Source organism: Lacerta agilis, chromosome 14 (assembly GCF_009819535.1).
Source record: "Lacerta agilis isolate rLacAgi1 chromosome 14, rLacAgi1.pri, whole genome shotgun sequence".
NCBI classification, from domain to species: Eukaryota; Metazoa; Chordata; class Lepidosauria; order Squamata; family Lacertidae; genus Lacerta; species Lacerta agilis.
In genome coordinates this window covers 11,172,978-11,193,652 of record NC_046325.1, presented here as the reverse complement: position 1 = coordinate 11,193,652, position 20,675 = coordinate 11,172,978, and the positions used below count along the sequence as shown (strand labels likewise).

Here is a 20,675-nt window from a genome sequence, read left to right as displayed (position 1 = left end):
CTTTGAATCTAATGGCTTTTTAATATCTTTTTGCCAGGGCATGGCAGTGGAGAGGGGGAGCGGGGCTGAGAAATGAGTGATTCCTACAATTTCCATAATCCCTTCCAGACTTTCCTGCCTTAGTTCTTCTCATTATGCCCATCTTTGGCCATCCTGTTCTTGCTTTCTTAAAAAAACAAAGGGTGTGTGTGTGTGATAGTAATGGCAATCTCTTGTCTGACACCTGCCTTCAAATCACCACCGATGTAGGGATGGAGATCTCACGGAGTATTCTGTACTACTGGAGAACTAAATTTGCATGTGTCAGATGTGTGTGTGTGAACTCAGGATGTTCCTGAATGCCTTTCAGCTCTAGCTGGTTTCATTTGGCTGCCTATTTGTTTCTGGGTTCGGTGTAAGAAGCGCTAATGGTCTTAACCATTTTTAGAATATTAGAATTTTAGATTCGGGAGTGAACCACGGGGGTCATCTAGTTCTTTGTCCAACTCCCTGCAATGCAGGAATCTTTTGCCCAAAGTGGGGCTCGGACCCAAGAATCTCATGGTGTAGCTTCAAAGCTATCCCAGCAGAATTTAAAGCCCCGAACAGTCTGGGACTGGGTTATATGAACAGAGGCTCCCCCCCCCCCCAGTCCTTAGAAACGAGTTGATAGACCATTGGTTCATTCTAGCTCATGCCTGCCCACACTGACTGGCAGGGGCTCTCTGGCCTTTCAGACTGGCTATTTTCCCCAGCCCTACCTGGAGGTGCCCGGGACTGAACCCGAGACCTCTTGCGTGCGAAGGTCGTGCGCCACCACTGAGCCACGACCCCTTTCAGCAACGGTCCTTTCTCCTCCAATAATTTCTGGTTGCGCAGAACTCTTCCCATGCTCAGACCCTCTCCTAGGGTAGAGAGGAGGAGGAGGAGGAAGAGGCCCCCCATCGTCCCTGAATTTCGCAAGTAACGCGCTTCGCACCGCAAGGGAGGAAGTTTAAAAACTTGTACAGGAAGCTTTTTGCAAAGTGAAAGCCCTCCTTCCTCCCTTGACCGAGACGCGCCGCCCAGCAGGGAAACTCCGCGGCTGCTCAGGCGTTTCCGCATCGCTCCAAAATGGAAGCTGAAATTCGGGTCGAGAAGCGATGAGAAACAAAACCAAAACCTAGACGAGGCGAGAGATGGGATTGGCTGGATCCTCACCCTCGGCCCGGCGTTGCTGGGACTCCCTCGCCGACTCCAGCGGGTAGGAGACGGAGGAGAGCTGCCAAATGTCGGGTAGGCGGGTGGGGAGGGCTCAGGGGGATGGGTGTCCCGGGACCGACGGCCGGGGTCTCCTTGGGAAAAGGAGAAGCGGGGCAGGATCCTTCTCCCTGTCACGAGTGGGAAGGATCAGGCGCGGAATCGCCCCTCTGCCCCAATATGATTACATTGTGTAAAAGGACGTGTAGCTATGAATTTTAAAAAGGGGTGTGTGTTTTGGAGGGGGCGCATTAAAGAGGAACATTTTTTTACGCTTAGGGCGCAAGAGGCGCTTGGTCAACGGTGCGCAGATTTTTAGGCAGGGAGGGAGGGAATCGGTTGTAAACAGTTGGGCGCTGTCAAAGGCAGGAGAGGGTTTTCCTGGAGCAAAGCTCGTTTCGTTGTTTGCAAGGCCCTTTCTGCATGAAAAGGCATGTCACGGGGGGTGTGGAGGTGTGAGCTTTTGTTTGCGTACATCCGATTGTTTCCTGCCTCGGTGTTTTGTCTCAAAGCTTCTTTGCGCTTCAGGCCAGCGGTGTTGTTTTGCCCGATGGATGAGCCGCAGGATTTCACTTCGCTTTTAAGGCTTTGCTGTCCGTTTAAACATTCAGGCTCTTCTCTTTCCGCTGAAGGATAGATTTCGTGTTTATTTTTACAAAAAAAAAAAAAAGGAGATCTATGTTTTTTCCCCCAGGGAGAATAAATTGTGGCTTTAAGGTGCCAAAAGGCTCTCTCTTAAATCCCGTTGCTCGGTCCCTTGAAGACAGGAGTGTTAACTACGGACCCTGAAATCTGGTATCCCCCTAAAAACCCATGCCAATGGCTTGTGCTAGTTTTCTGAAGTCATATACCACCACCACTAAGTGGAGACAAATATAACCAGTCAGAGTTTCTGGTTAACACCCTCCTCACCCCCCAAAACAATCCATCAGTTCTAAAACTACACCAAAGATTCTTGCTACTATTTGTGGCTTTTGAATGATATAAAATTATTTGGGGAAACAGCGTGAAGACACTTTATAAGACAGAGAAAACTGTTTCCCTCTTTTATCACTGGGGGAAAAGAAGGCTGTCAGTGAATAATTAATAAACAGGCAGATGCTTGTGAAACTTAGTCTCCCCCAAGCTGGAATGTTGAGCTTGAACATTATATTTTACCTAGGATAACAGTGCAGGTGGTGCTGTGGGTTAAACCACAGAGCCTAGGGCTTGCCGATCAGAAGGTTGGCGGTTCGAATCCCCATGACTGGGTGAGCTCCTGTTGCTCGGTCCCAACTCCTGCCAACCTAGCAGTTCGAAAGCACATAAAAGTGCAAGTAGATAAATAGGTACCGGTACCACTCTGGGAGGCAGGTAAACGGCATTTCCGTGCGCTGCTCTGGTTCGCCAGAAGCAGCTTAGTCATGCTGGCCACATAACCCGGAAGCTGTGCACCGGCTCCCTTGGCCAGTAAACTGAGATGACCCAGTCATCTGCAACTGGGCCTAATGGTTAGGGGTCCCTTTACCTTTACCTTTACAACAGTCTAACTAGCCTTTTGCTCTGGGTAGACTTTGATCCTTTTGATACTGGTTGCATTTATGTCCTGTGGCCGTTCGGATGTTGTTGCAATCAACTGTCCCCATCCCTGACCATGGGTTATACTTGCTGGGGTTGTTGAGAGGTAGAGTTGAGCAACATTGGAGGGCCACAGGTTTTCCCCCTCCTTGACTTAGATGTTGTTTCGTCTTTTAGCAATGTTTCCTTATACTGAGTCACAGCTGACTCAGCGATTCTCCCTGGTTTTAGACAGGTGTGTCCAGCCCCACCTGGAGAAGCCCGGGATTTAAACTGGGACCTTCTGCAAACAAAGCAAATACTCTTCCACTGAGCTATAGCCCTTCAGTGTTAATTTGCAAGCACAACAATTTCCTATAACCCCTGTCCCTCTTATGTTTTCCCTGCTTCACATTAAGAAAACTTTACTTATTTGCTCCATTTTTGGCTCTCACGCTTCTCTATTTTATCCTCACAACAACCCTGTGAGGCAAGCTAAGCTAGGAGTGACTGGCCCAAGATCACCCAGTTAGTTTTGTGGCTGAGTGGAGATTTGAACCCAGAGCTCCCTGTCCAAAACTCTGGCTCTAGGGATGTGGGTGGTGCTGTGGTCTAAACCACTGACCCTCTTGGGCTTGCCGATCAGAAGGTCGGCAGTTCGAATCCCCGCGACAGGGTGAGCTCCCGTTGCTCTGTCCCAGCTCCTGCCAACCTAGCTGCTCGAAAGCACACCAGTGCAAGTAGATAAATAGGTACTGCTGCGTCGGAAGGGAAACGGCGTTTCCATGAGCTCTGGTTTCCGTCATGGTGTTCCGTTGCACCAGAAGCGGTTTAGTCATGCTGGCCACGTGGCCCGGAAAGCTGTCTTTGGGCAAACGCAAGCTCCGTCGGCCTGAAAGCGAGATGAGTGCCGCAACCCCATAGTCGCCTCTGACTGGACTTGACCGTCCAGGAGTCCTTTAACTTTACCTTTAACCACACTGGCCCTACCAATAACACATTTCTAATCAGTTCCGTCCAATCCCTGGCTTCTTTCTAGCGTACTGTAATTATCTGGCCTGCCCTCACTACAGCCCTGCAGGGCCAATCATTAATTAGTGTCCCCTGTTTTACACAACGCAGAAATGTGAGAGCGGGTTTATGCCTTATTAAGAAATTAGGTACATTACTGCCGGTACACTCTACCCCACCCCCGATCTTCTTTGTATAGCTATATGTAACAGGACTAGAAACTTAATTTAAAAAGAGAAAAACCCGAAAATTCAGGAAAGAGGCTCAGAATCTATCTGTGGGACAAAGTCCCAATACTGTATTGACTATTAGTTAACTTACTACCTGTATATGCATATCCTGCATTGCTGAACTGGCTTAGGGGTTGCAGTTCATTCCTTCCTTTTCCAATTGTGGCCTTATTCCTAATACACAAATGCTGATCAGGATGGCACATTAGAATCAAAGACACCACTGGCCCAGGCTGCTTTCCCTATATTTTTTTCAGCTTTCACTTTCAAATAAATATTTTTTGGCCCTCTGGATCGCGGAGAAGTAAGTAAAGAGGTATATATATTTAAGCTGAGACCTCCCAGTTACTCCTGCCTGCCAATGTTTTTTTTTTAATAACTTTTTATTGATTTTAACATAATTAAGACACATAAAACATCATTTCCATAACATAAAAATTTGCTCTCATCACATAGGTGTATATACAAACATTTTAGTACTTTCTTACTCTATATCATGACTTCCTCAGTTCCCTCTCTGCTGATTTCATTATATTACATCTTTAGCAGTCTTCCAAATCATTATAAGCGTTCCTAATTCTATTCCTTAGTTAATATTCTTCTCTATCATTGTCTAACTTTTTAAAACCGTTTTCTAATTATTCACCATTATAAACACAAACCTAAGCATCAATTTCTTCCAAAAACTTCCTCTTTAAGAAATATTACAATATTTTTTTTAATACACTTTAAAATTGCTCCAATCTTGTTCTATCGTCTGCTCCTTCTGGTCGCGGATTCGTCCAGTCATTTCGGCCAGTTCCATATATTCCATCATCTTCATTTGCCATTCTTCTATTTTAGGTATGTCTTGTGTTTTCCAATTTTTTGCATGCAATATTCTAGCTGCTGTTGTGGCATACAAAAAGAATTTTCTGTCTTTTTTTTGGCCCGCCTGCCAGTGTTGGGCCCATAAGTCCAAAGGCACTGGATTGGTTGACAAAGCCCTAGGCACCTACAGGTATTTTTAATTTTTTTTATAAACGTAAAGTTGATTTTATGCATGCATTTGCTATTGACTTAAAATGCTAGATGCCCAAGAGGAAAAGCTCTCGGGTCTCTCTGTTTGTGTGTGTATGTGTTGCACAGTACTTAACACTATATGCTAATTTTGACCAGGTTTATCTTTTGGTCTCAATATTTCTGGCCGCGAACCTCTTGGTTTTGCTTGTACAATCTGCAAAGCAGCCCAGTGTGGTGTAGTGGTTAAGAGCGGTAGACTCGTAATCTGGGGAACCGGGTTCGCGTCTCCGCTCCTCCACATGCAGCTGCTGGGTGACCTTGGGCTAGTCACGCTTCTCTGAAGTCTCTCAGCCCCACTCACCTCACAGAGTGTTTGTTGTGGGGGAGGAAGGGAAAGGAGAATGTTAGCCGCTTTGAGACTCCTTCGGGTAGTGAAAAGCGGGATGTCAAATCCAAACTCTTCTTCTTCTCTTCTTTTTACGCTCTTCTCCATGTTTTCAAATACTGTAAAACCAAGCACCAAACCTCGCTATCTCACAGCCCAGGCCCATGTCAGCTCTACGCTAGAAACGTATTAAAAGACTGTAGCATAAATGCATGCTTTAGGTAGGTCAGAGGATTTGGCAAGTCATGCATTGCCTAATTCCTCTTGCAATGCATTTTTAAACAATCCTATTTTTGCGCGATTATTTTACATTTTTTTTATGTAGTTATTTCCCCCCCATAATTCATTCTGAATTTGCTAACCTTGGAATGGTGTGAAAATGTTAATTCTGCAGCTTCTTGGGCTTTTGTGGGCCTGGCCTGGCTACTTCTTAACTAGGACCTTGACTGCTTTATAAAAAGAAAATCAAGAAGAATTGAAAATAAAGGTCTAAGTATTCTGTGGGCTTTCTGTGTGCCGCTGAATTGCGGCTTGCGTTTTAGCTCTTGTGGATCTTGTGCCGATGAGCTCCTCCTCGTCTGCTCTCTTCCTTTACCTGCAGGAGTTGCATCTTCTCCCTTAGGTAAAGGTAAAGGGACCCCTGACCATTAGGTCCAGTCGTGTCCGACTCTGGGGTTGCGGCACTCATCTCGCGTTACTGGCTGAGGGAGCCGGCGTACAGCTTCTGGGTCATGTGGCCAGCATGACTAAGCAGCTTCTGGCGAACCAGAGCTGTGCACGGAAACGCCGTTTACCTTCCCACCGGAGCGGTACCTATTTATCTACTTGCACTTTGAACTGCTTGCACTTTCGAACTGCTGCGTTTCAAATTCAGGTTTCGTCCAGAACCTTCCTCCCCGCCCCCCATTCAACCTGTGTTTTCCTTCCGCAGTTCATTATCCACGTAACGGCCTGCCTCATCGCCAGAACGGAAACGTGGCCCCGCAGCCAGTGGTCGTGATCTCCCGCCATGACGAGCAGTGGCAGGACCCTGGACGAATTTGCCGTCTCCGAGGAGGTGCGGGAGTTGGTGACCCAGCAGCGCCCCAGGATCGAACAGCTCTTTGGGGTGGAGCTGAATGTCCTGGGGGTCCTGGGGTCGGCACAGAGCCCCAGCGAGGACCTCCAGGGAGAGAGGAAGATCTGGCTGCAGCTGCAGGGATGCAGAGAGAATTTGCAGAGGGCAAAGGTGCGAGAGGGCAGGAGAGGGAGGGAGGGAGGCAGTAAGGGCTTCTGTGGGTCTCCATTGACTAGCTTTTGGAATCCAGAAGAAGAAGAAGAAGAGTTTGGATTTGATATCCCGCTTTATCACTACCCGAAGGAGTCTCAAAGCGGCTAACATTCTCCTTTCCCTTCTTCCCCCACCACAAACACTCTGTGAGTTGAGTGAGGCTGAGAGACTTCAGAGAAGTGTGAATAGCCCAAGGTCACCCAGCAGCTGCATGTGGAGGAGCAGAGACGCGAACCCAGTTCCCCAGATTACAAGTCTACCACTCTTAACCACTACACCACACTGGCTCTCCAGGACAGAGATGCCACCCGCTGGCCTCTTCTTTGCTGCTGTTAAAATAAGCACCCAGCACACCTGGAACATACAAGCATAGGAAGCAGCTTTATGCTGAGTCAGCCCATTGCTCCATCTAACTCAGTATTGCCTGCACTGATGGGCAGCAACTCTCCAGGTTTTGGGGCAGCCCTAAGTGGAGATGCTGAGGATTCAATCTGGGACCACCTGCATGCAAGCGCGATGCTCTCCCACTGAGCCACAGCCCTTCCCAAACCACGTGGCTATATATCACCACATGAAGTAGCCTTTTACTGCCTTAGACCATAGATCTGTCCTGCCAAGTAATTTTTTTTCTGGCTTGCAGGGGCTTTCCTGGGTCTCACATGGGGGTCTTTCTTTGCTGCCTGCCTTCCGAGATTCTTTAATTGGAGATTGTGGGGAACAGTTCTGGGACCTTCTACATGCAAAAACAAATGCTCTGATGTTGATCTATGGCCCTTTGTAAAGAGCAGAAGTGAGCATTATGCCCTGCATGGGAATGCCACCATGGCAAAACTCCCCTGTAAAGGTCGTATGTCCCAGCAGCATTTGTATTCTGATGCACACAGGCCTTCGTCTGGTAATGACAGGATGTGGAGAATCTCAGTATATCATAAAACCGCCTTGCATGGTATGTGTTCCCAGGGGTGGCAGGGTTTTTCATCATGGGGATACCAACTGCAATATCACATATGCTCTATTTTCCAGGAATACATCAAAGGTCTCTGTGCGCCGGAGCTGAGTGAAGAGGTTTACTACCCCAAAGACATGCAGTGCATATTTCTGGGAGCCCAGGGGTTGTTCCTAGACTGCCTCACCCAAGGGACATCTGCCAACCTTACTTTCCTTCACCCTGGCACTCTGTTAGTCTCGGGCTTGGCTGAATCCTTCGTCATGGCGCAGAGCCGGATCCAGGAGTTTGTGGAAAAGCACCAGAAGAACCTCAGGCTGCCCGAGGAACAGGAGACCCAAGTCAAGCGGGCCTTCCTGGAGCTGGTGGAAACCTACAATGACAAACACGCTATGGACCTCTTGATCCTTCCCACCTCGGTCAAGGAGGAGTTGCTCAATTTGGTGAAGGAGATTCAGGAAGAAGATGGGGAGCACGGGCGAAGGAACGGATGTTGGGCACCAACCCTCGGGCAAGACCATTTGGTGGGCTGGGAAACTAACATGGGTGGTGGCGGCAGGCCTCAGTCTCCGAGTAAAAATACCTTTGGCTTGCCCATGGGACTCAGTAGAGTCCGAGAACAAAGTAGAACTGGAGACTCTACCATTGATTTGACTGCAGGCTTTGCTAGGCCTGAAGCATCTCCTCACAAGTCCCCACAAGAAGCTACACAACCGCAGTACTCTTTCAGGCCTCGAGATGTTAGGACTGACTTGCCTGTCGCGGTTGGTAGGCCTCAAGACCAAACTCTACCTCAGGTGTCAAAGGTTGACTTCCCCAGAGGCTTTGGTGAGACTGAATTCCCCAGTAGGCCTCAGCACGACCTGTCTTGCTTGAATGGTCCTCAGGGTTGGCCTGAGGTGACAACCCACACGAGGCCAGCACTTCCCAAGAGTTCCCCTAAACCTATTCCAAATGCACAGGCTCGGTTTCTTCCTGTTTACGGAGGCCAAGCTGAGTCTTTGCAGGATCGTCACAAGGGGAAGGATGTTCTTTGTGCAAGGGACCCGAGCCCTGCCAGCTTGCCTGAGGAAACCAGTGAAGAGGAGCCATCGTCAGATGTCCTGTTGTCATCGTGGACGGAGAAGGAGTTCAAGATGAGGCTGAACTTCTTTAAAACCATGGGCTATGAGGAACGGGTGGTCAAGAAGATACTCTTAGAGGGTGGGGTACGTGAGGCACCTTCAACTATCCTGGACAGGGTCCAGATGGCAGAGGCCTCCCAGAAAGAAGGGGTTGTCCTACCGCAGACGGAGCCTGGGGGAAGAGAGAACTCTCTTTCTCCACCAGAAAAGGACCAGGATGAAAATGAGTATCTCCGGGAACTCATCAAAGCAGCTGCAGCCAACTGTGGCCACTCGCCAAGCGAGATCCCCACAGAGATACAGACAGGAGCCCCATTGGCAGGTTTGCTGAGGCGGCTCAATGAGAAGGGGGAACACCAAGAGGAGGCTGAGGGTGCGATGGGGGCCTCAGCAGCAAAGCTAGAACATGGAGGACACCTTGGTGCCCGGAGGGCGACCATCTTGAATCACAGGGAATCTTCGCCTCAGAGGCCTCAGGAGAGAGGGGGGAACAGTGGGTCCCCTTTCCACGAGGGCATCAGTTTGTTGCCAGTCAACCCAGAAGTTGCTGCTTTCTCTCCTTCCCCCAGTGGTCACCTGTTCTCGACGTCCGATTCTGAGGGGAGCCAGTCGGCAGAAAGCACCAGCTTAGGGCTCCCCCACCAAGGCTCTGTTCCTACAGTAACCGGAGCCCAGCGCTTTGAGGAGGCCCTCCAGTCTGAGTTCAAGCTCAAGTTGGCCAACACGCCAGGGAAGAAGAACCTACGGATGATCATTATTGATGGCAGCAATGTGGCCATGATGTGAGTGGTGTGTTTGTAGGGAGCCTGGGAATGGGCTCTTCCTGTGGCAAATGAGGTCGTTATAAACCAGAGGTTGTTATAAACCAGAGGTAGCTATCTTGTGGACATTTTTTTCAAATGTTAGTGGGTTCCAATACCTAGCCGTCCAGGCCAGCCTGGCAAATGGTCAAGGATGATGTGAGTTCTAGCCTAGCAACTTCTGGAGGGCATGCTGGGTTGTGCAGCTCAATCATTTCTGTTTTGCTCTTCCCTTTTCTTTAAGCGCATAAACAAACCAAGGAGGGATATATAGCTTAGTGTTATGTATGAACCTGATATGGTGGTTTGTTTCCCTTTAACAAGGCTTAAACAATGGTTTGTATTGGTCTATGGATTGTGGTTTGTCGGGGGAAACATACCAGGGTCCTAGGTTCAGACAGAACGTTAAGTCAAGAGATGGAGAACCAGATGTTTCTGGACAGATGTTTCCCATAATCCCTGGCCATTCACCATGGTGGTTGAGGTTGATAAGAGTTGGAGTCAAACAACATCTGGAGGGTGCAGGGTCTCTAATCTCTGGTTTAATCCAAGGAGATTGGTTTACCATAATGTGTGACCTCAAACAATAAGAAAACTAATAATGGTGAATTTGTTGGGGGGATGTCTTTTAAACCCCATCTGCACATAACTGCTTTAAACAGTTTCTCACAAAGAATCCTGGGGACTATAGTTGGATAAGGAGTTGTTAGGAGGTCTTTGTTGCCCTCATAGAGGTATAATCTCCAGTGTGGCTGTGGTAGAGTATACCTTCCTGAAGTCCCCAACAGCCCCTGTTGGTTGCTGTGGCTTTCCAGATGTTAAGACTCCAGCTCCCATCATCTCCGACTATTGGTCATGCTGGCTGGGTCTGGTGTGAGCTGGGAGGCCCAAAAGCATTGGGAGAACAGGTTCTCCATGTTGGACTTATATATACAGTTAAAGTTAAAAAAAAAATAGTACCTTCTAGGAATTTTGCCTTGGCTAGCCAAGGAAAGGCTTATCTACATTTGTAGCTCACCAGTTCTCTAAAATGGGAGTTCCCAAACTGGTCCATGGACCACCTGTGGCCTGTGAGCTTCCTTCAGGTGGTCTGCAGCATGTCTGTGGATTTGTGTTTCAAGATGGGAGATAGCACACCCATCATATTAAATATTCATATTGACTTTTAATTGTTCAGCCCGGACACCAAGATCCAGCGCTGAGGGCCTTCTGGTGGTTCCCTCATTGCGAGAGGTGAAGTTACAGGGAACCAGACAGAGGGCCTTTTCTGTAGTGGCGCCCTCCCTGTGGAACACCCTTCCATCAGATGTCAAGGAAATAAGCAGCTATCCTATTTTTAAGAGACATCTGAAGGCAGCCCTGTTTAGGGACGTTTTTAATATCTAACGCTGTATTGTTTTAACATTCGTTTGGGAGCCGCCCAGAGTGGCTGGGGAAGCTCAGCCAGATGGGCGGGGTACAAATAAATTATTATTATTATTATTATTATTATTATTATTATTATTATTATTGCCACTTTTATTTCATATGTATCTATATGAGAAATAAAAGTAATAAAAAATAGAACTGAAAATCATACCGCATCTAGCATAGCACACTGCGATTGCTACAGCAGGCAGAAAAATCACTGAGTGGTTCTCCAAGATCTTCAGCAATTTCAAGTGGTCTGTGGGGGGGGGGAACGTTTGGAAGTCACTGCTCTAAAACACGCAGTGGTGCTAACCCCAGGGTTATCCACACTTCCTCTTCTCCCACTGCTTTCCCTTGAGAAAACGGCTCTTTAGTATTCATTTGGAGCAAACAGCATCTTGGGTTTCCCCCGGATTGCTATTTGTTCTGATCTATAGCTAAAGAGTGGTTTTTCCCTTTGAAAGGAGCGGGGCAACAGGAAAACTGCTTGGATCTGTGCCTAGAAAGTGTGGGTCAAGCGGAAAACAGCTTGGATCCATGCTTTTTACACAGAAGTCCTTCCTTGATCTGCTCTGTATCTTGCTTCCTTTGCTTTAGTCACTGGGATAGCCAGTGGATTCACCTAAGCGATTCATCTTATAGTCGAGTTGACATGGTTCCTGCCATTTTGAGTGCCATCTTCTGTCCTCGTAGGCACGGTCTGAACCAGTTCTTCTCATGCCGGGGCATCGCTCTGGCAGTACAATATTTCTGGGACCGTGGGCACCGGGAAGTGACCGTCTTAGTACCTGCACATCGGATGGAAGAAGACTCCAATGTGAGAGGTGAGAGATGGCTGGCTCCCACCTATTGGGTGAGAACTCAGACGATATTTTTTGGGGGTAGTGTTGTTGCTTTTAAAAAGCCATTAACTGATTATTTGGATTGATCTGTGTATTAGTAAGAAAGATAGGGCAATCTGCTTTTAATTGATGCAGAGACAAGTGGCCTCAGGCCCCACCGCTGTCAGAGGGAGTGAGCCTCTGAAGGCCAGTTGGTGAAAATCTTAAGTGGGGAGAGTGCTGTTGCATTCATGTCCTGTTTACAGGCTTCCTATGGGCATCTGGTCGGCCACAGTGAGAATAGGATGCTGGACTGGACGAACCTTGGTTCTGATCCAACAGGACTCGATGTGTATATTCTCATGTTATGCTCCATTCTTAAAAGAGACATTCTCTGCTGTTTCGAAGATCAACTAGAACGCCTGTTCTAGATGCAGCCATTGTAGCTTTGAGTGTGCATAAGTATATTTTATTAAAAATAATTAGGGATGGGGGAAACCTGTGGCCTTCCAGCTGTTGTTGGGCTCCAGCTCCTATCAGTTATGACTATTGACCACCCTGGACAGAGTTGTTGGTGGTTGGGGTCCAACAACATTAGGCGGTCTAGGGATTTCCCCAGAACTCATGCCAGCACGGGAGTTTTAATCTTATCAACATAGAATCATAAAATTTGAAAGGGACCCCAAGGGTTATCCAGTCCCACGCCCTGCTATGCAAGCATCTGGAGGGCACTAGATTAGGGAAGCCTCCCCACACTTGGGGGAAGAACATCTGCCTTGCATGAAGAAGAAGACTCCAGCATTCAGTCCTTGGCATCTCCAGGTAGGACTGGGAGAGAACCCACTGAGGTCGATGGACCCAATGGGTCTTGCTCAGTTTAAGGCAACCTCCTGTGTTCCTCATGAAAGGCCATCTACCTACTGAGGAGTAAGTCTTAACTGGAATCAAGGACACTTACTGTTCTTCCAAACAAACATGGATGAGATCAGGCTGCAACTGCCACAGCCCCAATAAGAAATGATGAGTCATTGAAATGCAGGTGTCATTCCTCTCTGTTTTTCTCTCTCCCTTTCCCCCAACCACAGAGCAGCACTTTTTGATTGAGTTACAGAACCTGAGCATCCTCTCCGTCACGCCATCACGCAAAATAGATGGGAGGGGCATTGTGCCGTACGATGACAGGTCAGCAGATCTCTCTGAACTTACCATAAAGGCAATTCAGCGTTTCTCTGTATCAGACACGGCACAGGTTCGCCTGTCGGCACCGAGTGGCTGTTCCCTGTGTGAGCAATCTCCCTGATCTCTCTCTGCCGTTGGTCTACCTGCTGTGAGATCATGGAATGTTCAGCTATTATTTTAAATATTGGTGGGGAAGGAGTGGAATGCTGGAGCTCAGTACAGCTCTGCAGGAGAAATGAAAGGTCTGTTTGGTCTGAGAGTTTAGCCAAAGGTTGGACAGAATTGAGGACGCACTTTTGTTTTTGGCTAAAATCAAAGGAATGATGTTGGGGGCGGAGCCAGGTGCAAAGTGGTGCCTTGGGGGGTGGAGCCAATTATCTGCTGCACCCCATGAGCCCATGCACTGTGATGCATGTATAAATTCAGATCTTCACCTGTGTTACTACAGAACAAGAATTACAACTGGCCAATTTGGGTGGGGAAGAGAACCCTTAACTCAGGCATAGGCAAACTCGGCCCTCCAGATGTTTTGGGAATACAACTCCCATCATGGTCCTGTTAGCTAGGGATGATGGGTGTTGTAGTCCCAAAACATCTGGAGGGTTGAGTTTGCCTATGCCTGCCTTAACTGTTGTTAAAACAACTGGGTGTCGGAAACCTTCACAGATCTCCTGCAAACCATCGAATCTACTTCCTGCCCAGACCTGTTTTAGTCAATCAAAACGTTCCTGTGCGCCTGTTTAGTCAGTGGAAGGGTTTGATCTCTTCTAAACCGATCAGTCAATAAAACATTGCTGTTTCGGTTTTTCGCTTTCTTCAAGGCGAGCGGTGGTGGGTTTTTTGTGTGTGGTGGAAACTGATGAAAATATCCTCTCTTTTTCTGGTCTTTTTTTTTTTTTTGCTTCAACTTGGACCTTCCCTGGGATTTCCCCCAGGTTGGGCTTTCCAGATGTCAAGTCACTGGATATCGCTATGCTTTGATGAGGTCACAAGTATGAGGGTTTGGGGGCAGAAGTAGGAAATGACTCTGCCAGCAGATGGGCCCGGGGTGGGGGTGGCAGGCATGATTTTTGAGTCATGGTGTAACTGACAAGATATGAAAGGGTGGTTATCACAGAAAGGAACTGAAGCATGTTGTGGCTACCAAGACATAGAGTGAAATTCTGAAGTGATGTCAGTCACACCACAGAGAGTGATATTCCAAAACCAAATTCTCAAGTGTGTTCCATTTCCTTGGTATATTTTTATCCTCCTTCCGTTATATCCTCACAACAATCCCATCAGCGTACTGCTGCACTCCAACTCCCATCAGCCTCAGCCAGCATGGCCCAATGGCCAGGGATGATAGGAGTTGTAGTCCAGTAACATTAGGAGGGATTTGAACTCTGGTCTCCCTGGTTGAAATCCAACACACTAAGCTACTGTGCCATCCTGGCCTGGAGTGGAGGATGACGTTATTGCAGTGGGTTTCCATTGGGTTCCAGTTTTTGTGTAAACTCGCAGCTTGACCTCAGTAAGGAGGTCAGTAATGGCAGACAAGCTTCCTTGAAACATAGCATTGTTCTCTTTTTGTTGATCTCCTGCTACACACACACACACACACACACAGAGAGAGAGAGAGAGAGAGAGTTTGGGTGAACCCTCGGTTTAAGAGAGACAGCCATGATGTCTTACAGGCTTTGCCAGTGACAGCGTTAAGCCCAGCCTCTGTCCCAGAACCCTTTGCAACATGGCTGTGGTTCTGTGGCAGACCACTAAAATTTTTTTTAAAAAATATTCTATTTGACAGGCGTTTTCTTCCCTTTCTGTGCCGGCAGGTTCATGCTCAAACTAGCGGAACAGACCAACGGCGTCATCGTCACCAACGACCAGTTCCGGGATCTTGCGAAAGAGTCGAAGAAATGGATCAGAATCATTAAAGAAAGGTGCTGTGGGAACTGGTGACAGAGTAGCCTTCTTCTTCTTCCTTTTGACCCTCTCGATTGTGCCGGGCTTTCAGGGTTGGTCAGAGTGGGAAAAGAATGGGGATATCGCCCACCTTCTCTGGAGAGCTTTGGTTGCTGTTTGATCTGTGGCTTGGGAACTGGGTAGATCAGGGAAGTTGAAGAATTGCTCTCTGGCTCCTGGGCTTAAGCAGAAGGGCTGCAGCTTAGTGACGAGAGGCTCACTCCCTGGCATGTCCAGAAAGAGCAACAACAACCTGCCTGTTGTTGTGTGTTTTAATTACGTATTGGTTTTATAGTTGCAAACTACTTAGAAGCCATTTTGGCACAGAAGTGACCTGTTAATAATTAATAAATGATAAAAAAAACAACACCGAGGTAGATGAACCAATGGCCTGGACTTGAACACACCACACATTTAAAGCACATGACCAAAGAATCCTGGGAATTGTAGTTTATCTTCTCACACAGCTACTATTCCCCACACCCTTAACATTGTTCAGAGAGCTGTACAGTACTGGCCTCCCAGAGCTACAGTTCCTGGAGTTCCCTAGGAAAGAGGGATGGTGGTTCAAAAACTGGGAGTTATAGCTCAGCGCATGTAATGAACTACAGTTCCCAGGATTCTTGGGGGCGGGGGGAGAGAGCCATGACTATTAAAGTGGTATGTAATAATGTTTTAAATGAGTCGTGCAGATGTGGCCTGAATGTGTGCCACCAGTTCCTTTTCTTTGCAACAGGAAGTGCCCGTGAAACTGGTTTGGATTAGAGCCCCCTTGCCTTAATACGTCGCCTCCATCTTTACTTTACCCTTCTTGACTCTCTTTCTTTGTGTACCATCCAGCCTTCTGCAGTACATCTTCGTGGGGAATATTTTCATGGTTCCCGATGACCCCTTGGGACGAGACGGGCCCACCATTGCAGAATTCCTGAAGAAAACCCCCAGGTATCCACCCACACATGGAACAAGTGATCTAGCTGAGTTTAAAAGTCTTCATGGGCAAGCAGCTGTCCCTAGGAAAACACCCTTTGTTTGTGTCCCCTGGTTTCCAACCACAAAACATTTGTATTTCAGTGCATGGTGACACTGCATCCTCTTGTGGCCAGAGAAGAGAAGTATGTGGGTTGGAGCTAAAACAAACCTGGGTGAAAATTATACTGCCGCATATCCTTCCAAGTTCAGGTTGGCTTGCAAAAGGGTTCAAACGGCAGTTGATATTTTATAACAGTAGCACTGATATTTAAGATACGAAAGGGAAGAAATGGGGAGTGGAAGGTAAACAGACCTCACCTGGAATACTGTGTCCAGTTCTGGGCACCACAGTTCAAGAAGGATACTGACAAGCTGGAACGTGTCCAGAGGAGGGCAACCAAAATGGTCAAAGGCCTGGAAACGATGCCTTATGAGGAACGGCTTAGGGAGCTGGGTATGTTTAGCCTGGAGAAGAGAAGGTTAAGGGGTGATCTGATAGCCATGTTCAAATATATAAAAGGATGTCATATAGAGGAGGGTGAAAGGTTGTTTTCTGCTGCTCCAGAGAAGCGGACACGGGGCAATGGATTCAAACTACAAGAAAGAAGATTCCACCTAAACATTAGGAAGAACTTCCTGACAGTAAGAGCTGTTCGACAGTGGAATTTGCTGCCAAGGAGTGTGGTGGAGTCTCCTTCTTTGGAGGTCTTTAAGCGGAGGCTTGACAGCCATCTGTCAGGAATGCTTTGATGGTGTTTCCTGCTTGGCAGGGGGTTGGACTGGATGGACCTTGTGGTCTCTTCCAACTCTATGATTCTATGATTCTACGGTTCAGGTATTGGATTTTTTTATATATATTGCTGCATAATGGCCAGGAGGCAGCTCTTGGGACAAAGTTAAACCAAATGGCAGCCGGTTCCAGGGAGGTCGATGCCGTGGGCCTCGCTTTCTCGCCTCTCTGCCTGAGGCAGTTATGAGGAATGGTCAGTTATGGAGGCAGTTCTGGGAGGAGAGGAGCTAAATAGCAGTTGGGTCTCAAAAAAGCCAAGGCTTTTCTTTTTTCTTTTAACCTTGCCCTCTAAGGCAGTCTTGAAGAATGGCCAATGATGAAGAGAACGCCTCACTGTCTTGCCCTGCTGCCTTCTGCAACATGGGTTTCTCCCCTCAAGACCTTCTACAGTGGTACCTCTAGTTGTGGACACGTTTTGTTCCAGGGTGCTCTTTGCACCCCGAAAAGTCCGCAACTAGAGCGGCGCTTCTGCGCAAGTGTGGAGAGCGACAGAGGGCTTCTGCACATGTGCGAAGCGCGCAGAACGCTTCTGTGTGTGCGACGAAATCTGGAAGTATACTCTTCTGGGTTTGCCACGATCGCAAGCCGAAAAGACGCAACATGAAGCTAACTCAACACGAGATATGACTGTAGTTAAAAATTACAGGTAGGTAGCCGTGTTGGTCTGCCATAGTCAAAACAAAACAAAAAATAAAAAAAATCCTTCCAGTAGCACCTTAGAGACCAACTAAGTTTGTTCTTGGTATGAGCTTTCGTGTGCATGCACATTTCTGTTTCAGTGTATCTGAAGAAATGTGCATGCACATGAAAGCTCATACCAAGAACAAACTTAAGTTGGTCTCTAAGGTGCTACTGGAAGGATTTTTTTAATTTTTTGTTTTGTTTTGGTTGTAGTTAAAAGGGTTTGTCTCCACCATCTAAACCCTTCCTTCCTGACCCTCCTTCCTGAAACCAGCTTTACGTCCCTTCACCATTGCAGGAGCAAGGCCCCAAACTGCCACTCCTTCGCCGGCCGGTCCGTGCCTGTGTCTGTCCCCGTGGGCCGTGCCTCGCAGACGGAGGTCCTTCAGCTTCGAGACAGGAAGCCACCTGGAGGGTTGCTCGCAGATCGAAGGAAGGGCCATAAACAGAGCTCGCCGGAGAAGGAGCAGCTCCGGCCCAAGGACGACACCGAGCGGCTGAGGAGAGACCTCCTGGAGATCTTTGTGGGCCAAGACAAGAGGGTTGATTTTGTGCTCATGCGGGAGCCCTGCTGCTATGACCTCAACAAGCTTTCGGAGGCGATACTGAGCCTCAGTTTCTGAGCCAGAAAACTTTTGTTGTCTCCCAAGGGGGGCTGTGCATTTATCCATGCATCTGCGTCCAGAATGAGCTCGCCCTCGCTGGTATGACTGGTTTTCAGCGCCAGCTGTCTCTCCCTGAGGGATACAGAAGAACTTTTTGCTACCTAACACCGCGTGGTAGATCATTTCCCCTCAGAACTCCCTTAGTACGAAAATCGCAGAGCCGTTGATGGTTCTCCTCATTAGCCAGTAGCAATAATTATCAGTTCAAAAAGCACCTAACATTAAGGTAACTCAGGGTTTAAGATGCTGCGTGCCGGGAGGTAGCCAACAGTTGTGCTTACTGGATGTTGTTGGCATCATCCCTGACCATTAGTTGTGCTGGCTGGGGCTGATGGGAATGGGAGTCCAACAACATTTGGAAGGCACCATGTCAGCAAGCCCATACAGCAAGCCCAGCCGAAGCTACACAGAGCAATACGCCCCACGTCCTTCAACCTTCATGGTTGGGCAAGTCTTCACTGTGAATTTAAACTGATTTAACTGTCATGGCCTCTTCACACTACCATGGAATTGTGGGAAATGTTCCATGAGGCGGATTCCTGACAGGATTCTCAAGCCTCCACACAATATTACATCGCCCAGGGGTCTGTGGGATAAAAAAAATAACATGGCAGTTGTATTCATTCCAGACCAACTTAAGAGACGTTTTCAGGTGTCTTAGGGTTAGTCCTAGGACAGGTCCTTGCAAGGCCCTTGTACACCTTCCAAGTTACGGAATAAATCCTAATATGACAGGCAAAGGCACATATCCATAAACTGGAACTGTTTTAGATGATGTCTTGGGCTGAACGAAATGCCTTTTTACTGTTTAAAGAATCTGTCCCATAAACATTGTTGAGCACACTTTCTAAATTTTACAACTAAATATTAATATGATTCTAATTTCTTAAATTTAAACCCCACATGTAGATTATAGTGTGCTCTTTCAGTTTGGGATAACAAATTATTATATATATATATATATATATTTCCCTTAAAAATAATGAAATGAAAATTCTTCTCCGTTACTTAGAAAATGGCAAAATATCCAAATCCCAATCAAGGAAAAGAAGAAATTTTGTTTTGTTTTCCTGGGATGTCAAAAAACAAAAACAAAAACTGGACTGTTTATAAAAGCTAAAAATAAAATAAACCTGTTTTCTTGACCAAGCTACATGTTTGTTGGTCATGGAATGAAAGAATTTGCAACTTTACAGGAGAATGAATAAAATATAGACACCTAGGAGCCCCCGTACCAGACAATGCTCAGGAATTCTATGGAAAACCCCAAAACCAGTGGTTAAGACAAGGGCATGTTTTGAAAGCTTCAGCCTACCATCTTCATTCAAAACAATGTCCAATTTTATCCACACATAGCTGACAACCCGCTCCTTGATTTCAGGAACAAACATGCACAACTTGGTTATGTTTTCTTAAGGGGAGGTTCCCAAATGATTCCTTCCACTCTCTTGCTCCGGCCCAAATATATTTATCCTGCAATGGCAACCCCTGGGTCAGATGCAGACAAGTGGTTCTTCCTTCCTTTGCTTCCTGTTCATCCTGCGACCATTGCCTGATAGAATGCCAGCCACCGGGACAGTTCTTCAGCGGTACATTGTCCGCTATTAGGGACAGCATGGAAAAAAGCGTGAAGGGGAGAGCACCCTGGAATTCCTCAGTACAACGCAAGCAAGGGCAATATGCTCTCCACCCACAACTTTGAGGGCAGGGGCCATACTGCATTTGCTTCCCATGCAGGAGGCCTCAGTTTCAACCCCCAACAGCATCTCCAGGGACAGGAGGAACCATGAAGAGCCGCTGCCAACCAGCACTGAGAGTACTGAAGTAGATGGACCAATGGCCTGGCTTGGTATAAGGCGGCCGACTGCTTTCCTCCTCTGAGCAGGGAGGTCTGAGGTGGCCTTCTAAGAACGCTGTTTCCCAACTGCAGCGTGCTCAGAAGCTGCTGCCCCAAGACCTTCCTCACCCCAGTGTAGGAAGGTGGAGAAATCGGAGATGTTGCGGGCCAGGCTAGTTGTGTGGCTTTTCCCTGTTCAGGTAGAATGCCTAACAAAGGATGGAGAGGCCACCAGATCCCCGGCATTTTGTAGCTTTCCAGTAGGATTCTCCGTGACCCAGAGGGGGTCAACAGGAGCAGCCACATAACCTGGCCCCATGGGATTCTGGGTAGCCTCCTCCCAGTCCTGCATTCGCTTCCCGTCTCCTGCAGCAGACACCGTTTCTCCAAGCATGGTTGCTGCACCCGGCGTAAGCTACTTGCTTTTTGAAGGACAGTGACCCCCAAGAATGTAAATCGGGGTTGAGAAAGCTGGCACCCTTCCATATGCTGGGCTCCCAACTCCCACCAGCCCCAGCCAGGATGGCCAGTGGTCAGGGATGATGGGAGTCCTCTGGAGGCCCCCATATTGTCCATCCGATGTAAAAAGAGTTGGACCGTAAGCAGTCACACACAAACACCTCCTTCCTTGGAGGTTTTTAAGCAGAGGTTGGATGGCCATCTGCCATGGATGCTTTAGCCGAGATTCCTGCATTGCAGGGGGTTGGACTGGATGACCCTTGGGGTCCTTTCGAACTCGACAATTCTGTGGCTCTAAAAAGTTCTGCGAGCAAGTAAGCAAGCTAGTGTCATCCTCTGATGAAGCGAAGCAGAGAGTGAACAGGGACATGGTGAACACCAAGACTTAATGTTAT

The 20,675-nt window shown here is 47.7% G+C and overlaps 1 protein-coding gene across 1 annotated transcript; it reads left to right on the top strand.

Moving 5' to 3' along the window:
- Positions 1-926: 926 nt before the first annotated feature.
- Positions 927-18,836, top strand: LOC117058478 (protein KHNYN-like). The gene is made up of 8 exons (XM_033169658.1): positions 927-1,222; positions 6,314-6,610; positions 7,676-9,504; positions 11,626-11,756; positions 12,839-12,935; positions 14,750-14,857; positions 15,720-15,821; positions 17,618-18,836. The coding sequence occupies exons 2-8, from the start codon at positions 6,392-6,394 to the stop codon at positions 17,940-17,942; spliced, it is 2,811 nt and encodes a 936-aa protein (XP_033025549.1). The 5' UTR covers positions 927-1,222; positions 6,314-6,391; the 3' UTR covers positions 17,943-18,836.
- Positions 18,837-20,675: the final 1,839 nt, after the last annotated feature.

Excerpts from the sequence above, each read along its gene's own strand:
- LOC117058478 (XM_033169658.1), top strand. The coding sequence starts at position 6,392 with ATGACGAGCAGTGGCAGGACCCTGGACGAATTTGCCGTCTCCGAGGAG. Across the intron at positions 12,936-14,749 it reads ATTGTGCCGTACGATGACAG|GTTCATGCTCAAACTAGCGG; the intron begins GTCAGCAGATCT and ends CTGTGCCGGCAG. Across the intron at positions 14,858-15,719 it reads ATCAGAATCATTAAAGAAAG|CCTTCTGCAGTACATCTTCG; the intron begins GTGCTGTGGGAA and ends TGTACCATCCAG.